This window comes from Clytia hemisphaerica, unplaced genomic scaffold (assembly GCF_902728285.1).
Source record: "Clytia hemisphaerica strain Z4C2 unplaced genomic scaffold, Clytia hemisphaerica genome assembly, whole genome shotgun sequence".
NCBI classification, from domain to species: domain Eukaryota; kingdom Metazoa; phylum Cnidaria; class Hydrozoa; order Leptothecata; family Clytiidae; genus Clytia; species Clytia hemisphaerica.
This window is the reverse complement of record NW_027104433.1, coordinates 475,348-490,439: the sequence shown is the minus strand read 5'-3', so window position 1 is coordinate 490,439 and position 15,092 is coordinate 475,348. Positions and strand designations below refer to the sequence as shown.

Below are 15,092 nucleotides of genomic sequence, written 5' to 3'. Positions count from 1 at the left end.
TTCTAACTCGGCAAATCAAACACATTATTTTCATCAAGGGGATTCTTTTTCTACATCTTTTGAAGGTTTAAAGCCGTTTGCTCAAGTTTTTGTTTATGTTGAATTTTCTGTAGCTAGTTTTTGCAATAAAAACATATTATTCTTGTTTGCCTCTAGAGGGGGGATTGATGGTGTTATAATGCTATTGGAATTTGATAAAGTATACAAAAGTACAGCTACTGTCTAAATTTGATAAAGACTGGATGCAATCGTGTTTTTTTGGACTTGGACGTTGGCTTCAGACGACCCTGCCGATACACCGTACATTCCGGCGTTATCTTTTGTCTGGTATTTTCTTCATTAAATTTTCAAAAGTGCACACCGGACTACACCGGACTGTCTGGTACATTTTTCTCTCGGAGGAAACAAAGTACACCAGACGCCAGACACTACACCGGAACTTTTGTCCAGTGTCAGTGATTTATCCATATATTTGCGCACCTGACAAACTGCACCGGAATGTCCTGTGTATCGGCAAGGTTGTGGCTTCAGTCATATTATATAAGGCGTATCGCAAAAAATTGTTTGGTTCCCGTCATTTCTACTTTAAAAAGTGGGTCGTCCGGTCGGTCGATTGAAAATATTTTTCTGTTAAAGAAGCAGCTACATCTTGTTGAAAGGGAATCGGTGTGGACTTGTCCGAATTAAAAAAATTGAGAAACCGTCAACCGTGGATAAACTGGTTTTCGGTTTACTCTCCCTTAGCACGCGGCTCGCTACTTTGATTTGAAAACTTGTAAACACAGAGCGTGCAGAGGTTGACAGTGGGAATCCATAAAGCAGCGGAAAAGCTTTCAGACTTACTGTACCACGGCAGCAGGTAGAGTATCTACCGATTGATATGGAATAGACCTTTTTTTAAAAAGGAGGTCCTGTTGAATAATTATGTACTCCAGCCATAAAAACAATGATAGAGCCATGCATAATTACTGTATCATGCATATTGTAATAATTATGCATGGTTTTATCATTGTTTTTCTGCTGGACTACATAATTATTCAACAGGGTGGCCTCTTTGAAAAAAGGTCTATGAATGGCGACAACAGTTTTTACATATCTTTTATTGGACTGCGGAAAGTTATGAGAAATGGTTTCTAGATTTTTTAATGAAGTATATATACCAATACCATCAAGTTACACAACATGGCCACTATCTGGCAAATGTGTTTTCTAGAGTGTGCGGTTTGTGACTACTGTAGCTTAAGATTGTTAATGGCGACCAGTTACAATTTCTGGTAGGAGCTGTAGACAATTGTGACAACAAGGCTCAAAATAACAATTTCAAGTGGGTCGGACAAAATGTCCGATCAGGGTTGCTTTAGCTTGAAAATTATGATTTTTGGGTCGGACATGAAGCCATTTGGGTCGGACATTGTCCGATGTCCGACCGTTATTTCGAGCCCTGTGCAAGGTGTTATATATTGGAATTTGGTAAAGTATACAGACTAAAATTGTTCCTGCTTTAGAAATTTATGAAGGATAAAAATATTTCTCACAAAGTATACTGAAGATGTAATATCAGTCATTTTAAGGAAAGGAAAAGATTTGATATATAAGCAGCTTAAAAAGATCTAAATTAAAAAGACAAGAATGTTTTTGTATTTTTGAAGATTATACATCTTTTGATTTATTATTATTTTTTTGAAATCATTCCAATATCAGATGAAAAATACAATAAGAAAGATTGACTTTGAAACAAAAGAGAGATGGTCAATTTAAAAGGAATGAGAAACACAAAACCACCAAATAACAACTCTCAACACACATATATAAATAGAAAACAAAAACTATGCCTGAAGTCCCGGACTTGTGACCGGTTCAAAGCGACTTTACACATGTTAAGGGTACCCAACACTCAGTCTCCCTCAGGCAATATCTAAAACCGACCCGCAGTTCCAAACACATAAACAAACTAAATAATAAAATAAAATTAAGAAGAGAAACAGCTAAAAGATATTTATAACTGATCCATTTCTATAGGCAAAAACTATGTTTTTCAGGAGTTTGCGGTTTTCTTAAAGTTTGTAGCTTAATGGCAGTCAGTTACAATTTTTAGAAGAAGCTGCAGAGAGTTACGACAAAGTGTTATTGGGGTTTTATCAAGTAAACAAAAAAAGGACAGTTTCTATGTAATGAAAACTAAAAATGGTTCTGCACTAAAATTATGGCATGTATCTTTATTTTGGGTTTGACTTTTTGGCAATTTTCTTATTTATTTGTACTTTAGGCGTAGAAACTTTCGCGAGCAGAAACTTTCGCGATTTTCGCGAATTTTGGCCCTTTTCGCGAAAGTAAATGTATTTGAAAATTCTTAATAGGGCAATTCGCGAAAGTTTATGCTCGCGAAAAATTCTCAAAAAAAGTGGAAATCTATAAAACCTCGAAATCGTAACAAATATCGAATTTTCGGCATATTTTTATCCTTTAATGCCTTTTTAAAGTCGAAGAGCAACCGCCTTTATCAGATTTAGGGAATATTTTTCACTTTTAAGGCAATTTTCATTCGAAAATTCTCATTTTTATCCAACGATTCGCGAAAGTTTATGCTCGCGAAAAACATTTTTTCATCAAATTCGCGAAAGTAAATGTCGTGCATTTCGCGATTTTTCGTCCTCGCGAAAGTTTCTGCTCGCGAAAGTTTGTACGCCTAAAGTAGTATATACACTTTGGTCAGATATGGATATTGTCTACACCCAACAGAAAAAATGTAATATAACTGACTAAAATAAACAAAAAGTTTAATTACACTAGACTAACTAACATCCCAAACGAGCGAGGTTCCTGGACTTTTCAACCGGCAGCTAATTGCAATTGTATCGAACGCTGATCTAACATTTGCTCGCATCTCATCAAAATTATCCCTTTCACCCCTTTGACCCTCTAACCCCTTTCACCCTCTAACCCTTAACCCTCTTAACTCTTTTGGCTGACCTTCCAGCCTCGGCTGGTTTATTTATGCTTATTATATGCTTAAGAATCATGCTTATGATTCGCCCCGAGCCAAGTTCTTAATGAAATTTCAGAAATTCTGTAAAAATTTGTGCCGACCCAATATCTCTTCTCGTAGCCCAATATTTTTCATATTGGATGAGACTGCGTCCAAATAAATGGTTTATAATCCGTTCCTCGCTAAAATATTTCTCGCTTTCAAACATAATTCCAATTTATATGCTCGTAAATCTGGTTTCTTGGTAGTTTTTTATTCAAAAGTCTTATTTTCATTTTGTGACGTAACGTCAAAAAGAAGATGCTCAATTGTAATTGAACTCGTTGTGTGACGTCAATTTTTGAAATATGTAGCCTCCATGGAAGCTATATATTCGAAAATATTGAACAGCAAAGAAGCCAATCAAATGTCGTTATTTACGTGCCTCGGATAATAATCTTATATATTTTTATTTTTATATTCATATATTTCAATATATTTTAGTTACTGTAGTTATTTTTCTATATTATACACTTAATTTATCGGCATTAATTTTAGTCTTTAAAGATTAGCAAATATTATTTCCTCCTTGATTTCGACACTTGATAAATGTTTGTAAGGTATTTTTTTTCAAGTGTGTCTGCTCCTTAGTTGTGGGGGGCGTACGGTTTTTCGGTATTGCGGAAATCGACCCTTTTTTCTTCGGAAATTCGGAAATCAGTCAAAATTCCTTCGGTATTTCGGAATTCTGAAATTGTTTCGGTATCGGAAATCCATGAATTTTAGCTTCGAAATTTCGGTATTGTAAAGTTTTTATCCCTATTTTTCGGAATTTTGGGAAATTTGATGAAAAATTAGTCAAAACGAGGAAAAATACCTAAAAAATTGGTATCGGAATTGCAAGTATTTTTTTACGGAATTTCGGAAATGTTGGCAAAATTATTCGGTATTTCGGAAATCGCGAACCCCGTACGCCCCCCCTTAGTTGGGCTTATCATTTGATCAATTTTGTAATTTCATGTGAATATAAGTTATAGTTATATTATAGAATAATTTTCCATAATTGTTAAAAAATGAAAAATGTAAATTAATGATCGACATTGATATTAATGGAGCACTATCGTTTTGTAAATTGAGAAGTATATTTTTTATCTTGAAATTATTTCACAATTAAGTTAGGGTTTAAATTGAATTTTCTACAGATTTATATTATATAAAAGTAATTGAGAATTTTCAATGTCCAAATTTCAACTCCGTCTCGTTTTTACGATTCTCCCACGAAATTATAAAGAAGGCACCCTTAAGAGGGGGGGGGTTGTACCTTCACGGTGTGAGGGGATTGGCCCTTTTTTAGTACGGTATTACGGGATTTGAAGAAAAAAAAGACGAGAAAACGGTATTTTAAAATCAGACGGTGACGGTATTATTTGGCCTTATTTTTTGTCATTATGCCGGTATTTGAACCTGTACAAACCGGTGTGACGGTGTTATTATTTTTTTCAATTTTCGGGATTCTGGGATTCAGCAAAATTTTTTACGGGAAAACGGTATTTCGGACCCCTACACCCTTCTTAAATTTGGTGATTTTTGGCGATGATGAAATTTGGCGATATATAGATTTCGTAAAATTTAGGCGGGGATTTAATTTGCTTAGAGATTTTTGGTAAAATCTTGGACGCAATTTGTCCCAAACTTTTCTAAATTGGTGAGCCTTTGAGAGGGAAATTTTCGATTTTAGTGATTTTGGGACATACCTATGATTATGAATTTGTACCCCTTTGAGGGACTTTTGAGGTATGAAAAGGGTACCGATATGGTTCGCAGATACCCGTCAGCATTTTGCCCGCCGGGTTATCAAAACAGACGAGATGCATAATTGATGTAAATCATGTAAATGTACATCGTCCTTTGCTGAGGATGTTTAACGGACAAAATAGGGTTCGTGCATGATGCGCACATAAAAAGCAAATCGAGCTAATTTAACTTAAAACTGTAGTTTTGCAAACTCAATGAGGAGTGTAGTGGATCTTTGAGGCCGATTCCAATGAGAATTTGCACAGAATCCCCGTAACCAAAGTAGTAGACCTTTTCTGTTTACTTCTACATACCTTCAGAGTCCTCAGAACACTTCTGCTTCTCCCCCCCGGGGGGGGGGGGTACTTAGGGAAAATGGGTGCCGGGTATGTGCGAGCCATAAGGGTACCTTTTCTCATTCCTCAAAAGTCTCTCAAAGGGGTACAAATTCAAAAGTTAGTCTCTGAAAGGGTCCCAAAATCACGAAAATCAAAAATTTCTCTCTCATAGGGTCACGATTTCCAAAAATTTTGACCAAAATTTGGTGAAAATCAAACCAAAATTTGGAAAAAATGGACCAAAATTTAGGAAAAAGTCTCTCAAAGGGTCCCAAAATCACCAAAATTTTGTCTCTCAAAGGGTCGATTTTCTATTTTCGGCTCGGACATACCCGTCACCTCGCAAACCTAGTACCCCCCCCCGGGCATCTCCCCCCTTTCGCCCCTTGCATTGCGTCTCTCTTCCTCTTCCGCATATTTCTTGTGCCGAGCTCAGCCTAAAGCGCTGGTGCTCAGGCTAGCGTCAAAATATTAGTTAATATCCGTTAAAGTGATATTTTTTATGAATTTAGCCTGCGTATTTGCAGAATACTTAGTCAAAGACGAAAAAACAAGTCAAGGCTAAATCTAATATATCTTTTTAACATATGGGAAATAGTTTTCGAACGAAATCAGACGTGGCACGCGAACCAAAACAAAACAGAGCCAGCAGCTGGAAGAAATCTGCCTGGAGAAGTTGATTTTAGTTGAGATTTCCAGGAACAATGTCTCATAACGACATCATCCAGAAGGCTGAGGACTTAGCTGATCAAGTTCTTAGACACTCAAAGCATGTTCTACCTCATCTTGCCCGTTTTTGCTTGGTAGCAACCTTCTTTGAAGATGGAATTCGAATGTGGTTTCAGTGGACCGAACAGAGAGATTACATTGATCATACATGGAATTGTGGAGCCTTTATTGGAACATTATTTGTTTTGATTAACTTTCTAGGTCAATTGTCTGGATGTTTTATGGTTTTAGGAAGAGTAAAGGTGGAAATTGCTGTTGGAGTTCTGTTTGGAACAATTTTACTTCAGGTAAAAAATCACCTCATTATAGTTTGATAGCCTCTAGCAGTGTGAATTTTTGCCCACTTGTGTAAAAGATTCAGTGCTAAAAACTCCTAAGTATTTTAAAGTCCCGTCAACTGCTCTGACTTGGGACTACCGTTGGTCGAATGACGACATCCCTCTTCTAATTTCGACACCCTTCTTTAGAGACAGGATTATTAGGAAGGTTGGGATCGCTAATTTTTTTCTCCAATAGATCGCCAAGGAAAGAAAATAGTTTCCATCAGCCATTCCGACCTTCCTGTAATTCCTATCCTTAAAGAAGGGTGTCGAAATTAGAAGAGGGATGTCGACATTAGACCAACTTACGATATCTGACAAAACATGGGACGGCAAATCGGCCACCATTTCACCGAACCTCCAAGTCATTTGATTTGAGTTAAGGAACGACGTATTAAAAATAACACAATTTGGCGGCTATCTAAAATATGTTCCGTTCGCGTCGCCCGACCGACTCACCTTCAAAACATGAATCCCGAGTCGGACAAGTCGGAAAAATGTCGGAAAAAGTTTTTGATAGCTAAGCACTTCTTTGAATCATCATTCGCTACGAGTTTTTATTTACTTAACCCACATTGAGTCCCGTTTGAGTTTTTTCATGTACCCTTATTGAAATTATCAAGTCGAAATTCGGCGACGCGGTAGGGCCAATACCCCGAGAGCCGAAAATAAGGTCCGCTTTTAAGGTTCACACATGTGCGCGCACATTTAATCTGGCAAATCAAAGATGGCGGCAAGAGATTTCGTTGATTGCTGACTTGATTCTTCAGGATTTCCTAGATTTAAAAAACCCAACAAAATTTACTACCGACTGACCGACTGGATTTGAAGATGTTTTATGACGCGAACAGAACATATTTTAGATTGTCGCCTTTCTCTTTCGATTTTACAGTATGTGAAAATGCAGATCAGATATGGCGGTCATCGGAAAATTGTTCTATTCGCGTCACCCGCCTGCATCAAATTTTCCTCCCCGGTGCGGAGATGCGGAAAAAAATCTGGGAAAAGCAATTTGTTCTTTTAAAATATAGCTTTTTTCTCAATTGCTCTGACGACCATCGAAAAATTGTTTTGCTCACGTTACCACCCGCCCCTGAGTTACTGGCATGATTAAAAAAAACCCAGGAATGTTTTTGACCACCCGCCCGCCCGCCCGGCCCGCCCGCATTTTTAACACCCGTTGTGACGCGAATAGAGCATTTTTTCAATGACCGCCTATGCAACAGACCCATATTTCGACTAATCGTCCCAAGTTAGAGCAGTTGACGGTACTTTCTACAAGGCGTTTACTCTTTCCTTCCCGGGTTACCTTAATCAAGTTCAATATCACCTGAATCAAGTTCAATATCCCAGGATAATTCTGGATAATTAATTAAAACTTGAAAACTTGAAATGAAAAAATTATAACCCATTGCTAAAGTGCAGCATTTCCGGGAAATGGCCTATCCAACCATCCACTGATCTTTTTCTTGGGAAGTTGTTCTTTAGATTAGTTTTCAAGGTTGGCTTGGTTCATTTTTTCTAGTTTTTTAAAATGTTAATTTCATTTAAAAGCACCAGTTTATTTTTTCATGAATCCCTTGAGAAGGGTTGCGGCACATTTATTTGCTTGTGAGTCGAATAAACAATATAGCGCTTCCGCAGCATTAATCTTTGATACTCATTTTGGTGAGATGCTAGTGTGACTCACTGGCTGGATGGAGTATTCAGTTATTCAAAAGACGAGAAAAAAAGAAAATAGCATCAGTCATCTACAGGATGTATTTGAAACAACAAGGATCACATTAATAAAGTTCAAGATCCTAAGACAATCAGATCAGATTGAAACGGTTAGTGTAAAACGCAGGTCACAGGTCACAGGTCACAGGTCAGTGTTGACAGGTCAGCTTCAATTACTGTAAAACACAAAGAAAATGTTATAAAAACAGTTGTTAATGTCAAAAATATAATCCCTAAGGTATTTTATTGATCTATAACTATTTTAAAGCTAAAAAACTACCCACGTGCTTACCACGTGATTTCGCATTTTACGCTGTGTATAACACGGACCTGTAATACTTGTATTATATATTACATCTGTATCACACATGTAAAAAACTTATCTTTTCAATGTTATACGCATGTTACGTATGTTATATACAAAGAATAAAGAAATACTCGAATATCTATCTCACCTTTGCTTTAAACAGCCCCCTAACAGGAAAATAGCTATTTCAAAATCACTATGTCATATCTCATTTTATCTCCTGCATCACCTTGGGTATGATAACAAGAATTGATGAAAAAAGCGTCAATGGGATTATATTTTATAGATGCTTTGTATTTTTGATAAAATGACGTCACTATTTTCATCTCTCTAAAACAGCTCTCTTGGAGTATTTATTGTTTTCAAAACCTGTCAATCTATATCCACTTGCAGCGTCAGCATCCTATTATGCATGAAGAGTATTTTATTGTTAATTGGTGTACAAAACCTCATACTTTGAGATAACCCTATTATTAATAACATAATTCAAGTGTCATTTGTTGTCAATATTTGGGGTTGATGATTTGTCGTTTAAAAGTCAACATATTTTGATATTACATTTCCATTACATATGATATTTACAGGAACTTATGTTATGAGTTGTATGTTATGAGTTGTATGTTACGAGTTGTATGTTACGAGTGCGTTACAGTTTTCCGGTCTGTAATTTGTATGACCTGTGAACTGTGACCCGTGACCTGTGACCTGTGACCTGTGTTTTACACTAACCGAGATTGAAAGCTTGAAACAACAAAATGACAAATTGCTAAATAGCAGAAGCCAGTTATTAATGGACTAACCAAAATTTATTATTTAACTCCCAAGCTATCGTTTCGATTTGTTATGTCTGATGACACGCTAAAATAAAAATAATTCCACATGTAAATGTCAGCGTATGCCGTCTATCAAAATTTATGGAAAATAGCCTGTTTTGTGGTGTTGGGATCTAGGTAGGTGTCTTCTCACCGATCGATCTTTTGGACCTACCCCGGTGGGGTGGAGGTCCTATAAATTCACCTCTGTCCGTTCGTCCGTCTGTCTGTCCGTTCGTTACCAGCTTTTCTCGAGATTGAATCATAGGAGTCATTTGATTTTTGGTACAAAGGTGCAAAACGGTAGTGGCCAAAATGTGACGGAGCCCGATTTTCGAAAAAAAAATTTTTTGAGCAAATTTGGGCCAAAAAACGGCTAAAAAACAGGTTTTTTGGACTTTGTGAAAAATTGGATCATTAAATTTTTTTGATTTTTTGCATGAAAGTAGGGTACCATCATAGGTAAAAGATGGCTCAAGCAGATTTTTGCAAAAAAATTTATTTGGCTTAAAAAACGCATGTTTATCTATAAGAATCACTATTAATTAGCATACATTAATGTTCTTAGTCAAATTACTCAATTCTTTTATGAGATAGATGTTTTTTTTGCTCACGAGGGCTTACTTTTGAAGCATATGTGTGTTTAGACATGAAATTTTGGTTGCTTGGCGTGTTTTTATAGAAAAACTGGCCAAATTCAACATTTTTTTATAAGCACATTATCAATTACTTAGGTATTAGCTTTTCTCGAGATTGGCTCTTTCATTCTTTATGATTTTTTGCACAAAGATGCATAACTATAAACCCTCGAATGTGACTGAGCCCGATTTTCGAAAAAAAATGTTTTTGGGCAAATTTGGGCCAAAAAACGGCTAAAAAAAGGGTTTTTTGGACTTCGTGAAATATTGGATCGATGTTTTTTTCTGATTTTTTGCATGAAAGTAGGTAAAAGATGGGTCAAGCAGATTTTTGTAAAAAAACTTTTCAGCTCAAAAAACGCATCTTTATCAATAAGAATCACTATTAATAAGCATACATCAATGTTCTTAGCCAAATTACTCAATTTTTTGATGAGATAGATGTCTTTTTATGCTCACGAAGTCTTGAATATGAAAGAATATTTCAAGAGCATGAAATTTTGGTTTCAAAACATTTTTTTATAAGAAACAAACGACTTATTTTAATAAATCGTCACTATTTGTGTTCTGAAAGATTTTCAACGTTCATGCTCACGTAGATATCAATTATATATGTGTTAAATGCATAACCAGGTAGGTCCATAAAAGTATCACTTGTTTCTTGAAAAATTGGCATTTGTCAAATAATTTTATCTATGGCTAAAATTTAGGTCATTTCTCTAAGTTTTTGGACCTACCTGGAGGTCCTATAAATTAACCTGTGTTCGTCCGTCCGTCCGTCTGTTACCAGCTTTTCTAGAGATTGGCTCATTAGTTTTTTCTGATTTTTGGCACAAAGATGGAAAATGGCAATGCCCAAAATGTGATGGAGCCTGATTTTCGAAGAAAAATAATTTTCCGACCGAAAATGCCAGAAATACGCCGGGAGAACCGGTTTTTTGACATTTTCTCGAGATTTCATCATTAGTTTTTTCTGATTTTTTGCTTAAAGATGCGTATTAACAATGCCCAAAACATGGCTGAGTCCGATTTTTGAGAATTTTTTTCGGCCAAAAATGCTGGAAATATGCTGGAAATCACCGTTTTTCTAGATTTTCATTACACTTTTTCCTTATAAATGGTTGTTTTTTCATTCATAAATATTATTAATAGTAATGCCCACCATCAAGCATGTTTCAATTTTCAATAAAATTGATTTTTGAAGCCGGAACTATTTAAAAATCGCTGTAACAACCTATTTTCGCCGGAAAGACAGTATTTCTTGAATTTCTCAAGCTGTACTTTATATTTTTTTATGAAATTTTGCACACTTGTGTGAAATGACAATACCTAAAATGTGACGGAGCCCGATTTTCGAAAAACATTTTTTTCCGGCTGAAAATGCCGGAAAAACCGGTTTTTTGACATTTTCTCAAATTTTCATCTTTAGTTTTTTCTGATTTTTTGCAGAAAGATGCGTATTTGCAATGCTCAAAACATGACAGAGTTCAATTTTTTGAGAAAATTTTTTTTCCGGCCAAAAATGCCGGAAATATGCTGGAAATCGCCGTTTTTTGCAGATTTTCACTGGGCTTTTTCCTAACATTTCTTTGTTTTTTCTCAAAAAAAAACATCATTGATAGCAATTCCCACCATCAATCATGATTCGATTGTCAATAAAACTGATTTTTTTATAAAAAATAAACGACTAATCTTAATAGATCGTCACTATTTGTGTTCTGAATGATAGTTTAATGGTCACACTCACGATGTTAATTATATGTGTTAAATGCATAACCAGTTAGGTCCATAAAAGTATTACTTGTTCTATGCCAGTTTATTTTTTCATAAATCACATTGAAGTGTTACGGTGTATTCTTTAGCTCACGAGTCAAGTGAATGATAATGAATGATGTGTTTTTGCTGCATAATCTTTGATACACATTTCAGTCCAATGCTAATGTGACTATAGTGTAGGGGGAAATTTGTAAAATCGTTCGACTTTTTTGAAAAGTAATTTTTTAACAGTTAGACCATAACTTTTTATCTAGTTGACTAAATTTAACAAATAACCCCTCAAAATTTAAGTTTATCCTTCCTTTTTCATTGCCCCCGTCACCAATATTTTGCAAAGTATTTTTTTTTTTACTTTGAAAAATCTTATATATACCGTTTAGAGGGGTGAAATAAGGGCAAAACTTCGAACATTTTCTTCGTCGCCCAACCATGGTGGGCGACAAATATTTTTGGCCCCCTCAATTCGATGCGCACGCCGGGGCCATGTTTTTCCAATGCGAAAGGATTGATGTTTATTATAAGAACTTGTTTTTAAATTCAATTTTTAGGAATATACAAGGAATGTTTTATCATTGTTCTTTTTCTTTTTTAGACTCTGGCTTATCAGGTTTTCACTGATGTCAAGTTTTTCTTGAGGTGAGAATTTTACTACTTTACTACATCCGAGGGGGAGGAGTGCAAGGCATACGAGGTGGCGAGACTGAATTTCGAAAAATTTACCACTTGACGTTTTTATGACTCTGTGAGAAACCATTATTTTCAGCAAAAATTTTCAAACTTTAGTCCAAATTACTAGAATTAGGGCACCTGTGAAGGATCCAATTTGTTAAATTTTGTAATTTTTAGTTAGACCCTTCAGAGACTCAATGCTGTTTTATGGGTTTTGTACCCCTTATTGGAGACTTTCTACTGTGTAAAAAAGGAACCCTGATGGCTCACACCTACGGACACCCATCGGCAACTTGATTTTGACTCTGGATTTTTTTTACTTTCTTTGATCCATATTTTTACCCACCCATCCTAATCCAATAATAATAATACTTCAAGGAAAGCAAATAAAAAAGTACACATTTCTTAGATATTTATAAATTAAGTCGGTAGGCCAAAATGTGCATGTAAATTCATTGGGATTTCAGTGTCACCATTTTATATACTCATAACAATATAAGTATCTTGTTTTTAAGTCTATATTTTGGCCTGGCTATACTTATTCAATTATCTTACTTGTATAATGAAAATATGTGTCATTAGCATTTTAAATCTTTAAAATTATTTGTTTACGTTTTCAGGAGTCTTGCCCTGTCTGGTGGTTTGATTTTATTGTTGGCTGAATGTCGCCAAGAAGCTCGCACCGTTTTCGCTGGTGTCCCCACACTGGATAGTCACAACAAACCCAAAACATACATGCAACTGACTGGTCGTGTTTTGTTACTCCTCATGTACCTCACTCTCTTGAAATTCGACATGTCTTTCTTCCATATTGTTTTCAATCTCTTTGGTACCATTTTGATTATGTTAGTTACCGTTGGTTACAAGACCAAGCTCTCCGCCCTTGTCATGGTTGTTTTCTTAATGGGTATCAACGTATACGAAAATGCTTTCTGGATGGTGCCTCAATGGAAAGCTATGCGTGATTTCTTGAAATACGATTTCTTCCAGACCATGTCAGTTATCGGTGGTCTCCTTTTGGTCGTCGCTTTTGGGCCCGGTGGCGCCAGTATGGATGAAGCTAAGAAAAGATGGTAATTTATTCAAACGTTGAAAAAAAGACACTAAGATCTTTAAACACAGAATACAAATATCTATACAAAGTTTTAGCATGTTGAACAGAATATCATCATAAATCTTCTGTATGAAATCCAAGAAGCACAAAAAATAGACATTTTAGAATTTATTATTATTATTATGAATTTAGAGATTTTATCCCAACTTATTTTTTAGTTTAGTTTCTTACATTTTGTCTTGTATCTTTTGAGTCTCAAAAACAAAATTGAATGGAAAGTTCCCACTGAAGGTTCATCCTTTTGGTCTTAGGATTGTACAAATTCGAATTATTTATTCTTCAAGGCCTTGCTTTTTATTCCTGCATCATTTAAAGAATGATTGGGCTTTTCCAGAAAGTTTTTGTACACGAGGGATGGAGGATATATTGAATATTTTGCCTGGGGATATTGAAAAATCTGCAAAATTTGCCTGTTTAAGGGTAATTTTGAATTTCCGGGGTAAGATTTGTGTTGTCCGGTGGTCATAATTCACTATGTCTGGGAGGGGGGTGCACCCCCCATATTCAATTTTTTTCTGGAAAAGCCCATTTATAGGTTTTAAAAACGCTTAAATATCAGCTCGATTTCTTTTCTTGGGTTTCATTTTTTGGAATTGTATTTTGTTTTGACTTTTGATATTTAATTTTGTGGTCAATTTAAATACAGTTATTTACAATTTATTTTTTAAATAACTGTAAAATTATTATTGTAGGGTAACAAAAATTTTTATACTTAGTATATTTGCTTATAATATCTGAAATATTTTGATTATAATATTTTACTTTTTGGGGTGTTCATTTAGATCATCTAATATTGTAATAAAAATATGATGAAACTAAATTTGAAATAAGAAGGAATGGATTTATTTTAGACGATTTTTACCCAGTTTCCAAGTTACCAAAATTATAGTCCTTCCATTTTCCTTTTATATATATATTATTGGATCAAACTCGTATCCAGTCCCTTAGCTCGCTTCTTGATGATTTTGATAGCGCTAACGAAAGGTATTGTAAGTATTGCGTCCATCAACAAAATAAAAGAGTTGTACAAATGGTAGGCTTCTGCTCATCCTCTAGCGAAAAGAGTTTCTTGTATAGGAAGTATATCTATAGAGGTCTGCCATTCAGACTGTAGAAATGACTCTGGGTACGAGATTGATATTGGATAAAACATATATGGATATAACGACTTTTAAGTGAAAACTTAAAATGAAAATAATTTACTTTAAAAAAAGCCTTATCCAGATGAAAGTGGACACACTTGAAATCCAGGGGGTTCTGTATATATTTGCGTCAAAAAATTGACTTTTAAATTTGATAATAAAGTTTAAAGATTTGTTTTGACGGAAACATCGTTCTCATTTTCATAAGCCTCGGACAAGTTTTAATTAACTGGAAAATTATGAAAAATTATATAATATCTGCTTGAGCTTTAACACGGGGATGTGTGTTCTCCATCTTCGATACTTTGGATATTAATGGGCGATTGAGACATACTCGATACAATTCTTACCATACGGTGTCTCTACAGCTTAATTTCTGAGAAAGCTTAGCTGTGATGTTCACCGGTAGAAATTCATTTAATGTACCGGGTGTGCCACAAAAAAGTTTCTTTAAAAGAACCATTTCTATTCCATTGGAAAGAAGAAAGATAAACTTAAATTTTGATTGGTCATTTATTAAATTTGATTCATTAGATCATAACATAAGTTATGCTATGTTGAATAAAAAAGTTACTTTCGGAAAGTGCCTGGCTTTTTCCGACGAATTTTCTTCCTTTTGATGTAATTCAACCTTCCTCTGTATAACAAAAGGTCATTTAGACAGCTGATTATCATTTTTGATGACTGAAGTGAAACGAAAATACTGATGCATCATGTAATTATGCTTCTTTTTAATTTGAATGGTTCTTTTAAAGTCTTTAGATTTCGA

The 15,092-nt window shown here is 35.1% G+C and overlaps 1 protein-coding gene across 1 annotated transcript; it reads left to right on the top strand.

Moving 5' to 3' along the window:
• The first annotated feature begins 5,689 nt into the window (after positions 1-5,689).
• Positions 5,690-14,036, top strand: LOC136820616 (surfeit locus protein 4-like). The gene is made up of 3 exons (XM_067076814.1): positions 5,690-6,113; positions 11,991-12,034; positions 12,688-14,036. The coding sequence occupies exons 1-3, from the start codon at positions 5,802-5,804 to the stop codon at positions 13,142-13,144; spliced, it is 813 nt and encodes a 270-aa protein (XP_066932915.1). The 5' UTR covers positions 5,690-5,801; the 3' UTR covers positions 13,145-14,036.
• Positions 14,037-15,092: the final 1,056 nt, after the last annotated feature.

What these genes read in the sequence shown, in the direction of transcription:
- LOC136820616 (XM_067076814.1), top strand. Translation starts at nt 5,802, where the DNA reads ATGTCTCATAACGACATCATCCAGAAGGCTGAGGACTTAGCTGATCAA. An exon ending in TTGGAACAATTTTACTTCAG is followed by an intron (nt 6,114 to 11,990) that starts GTAAAAAATCAC and finishes TTTCTTTTTTAG; the next exon opens with ACTCTGGCTTATCAGGTTTT. An exon ending in GATGTCAAGTTTTTCTTGAG is followed by an intron (nt 12,035 to 12,687) that starts GTGAGAATTTTA and finishes TTACGTTTTCAG; the next exon opens with GAGTCTTGCCCTGTCTGGTG.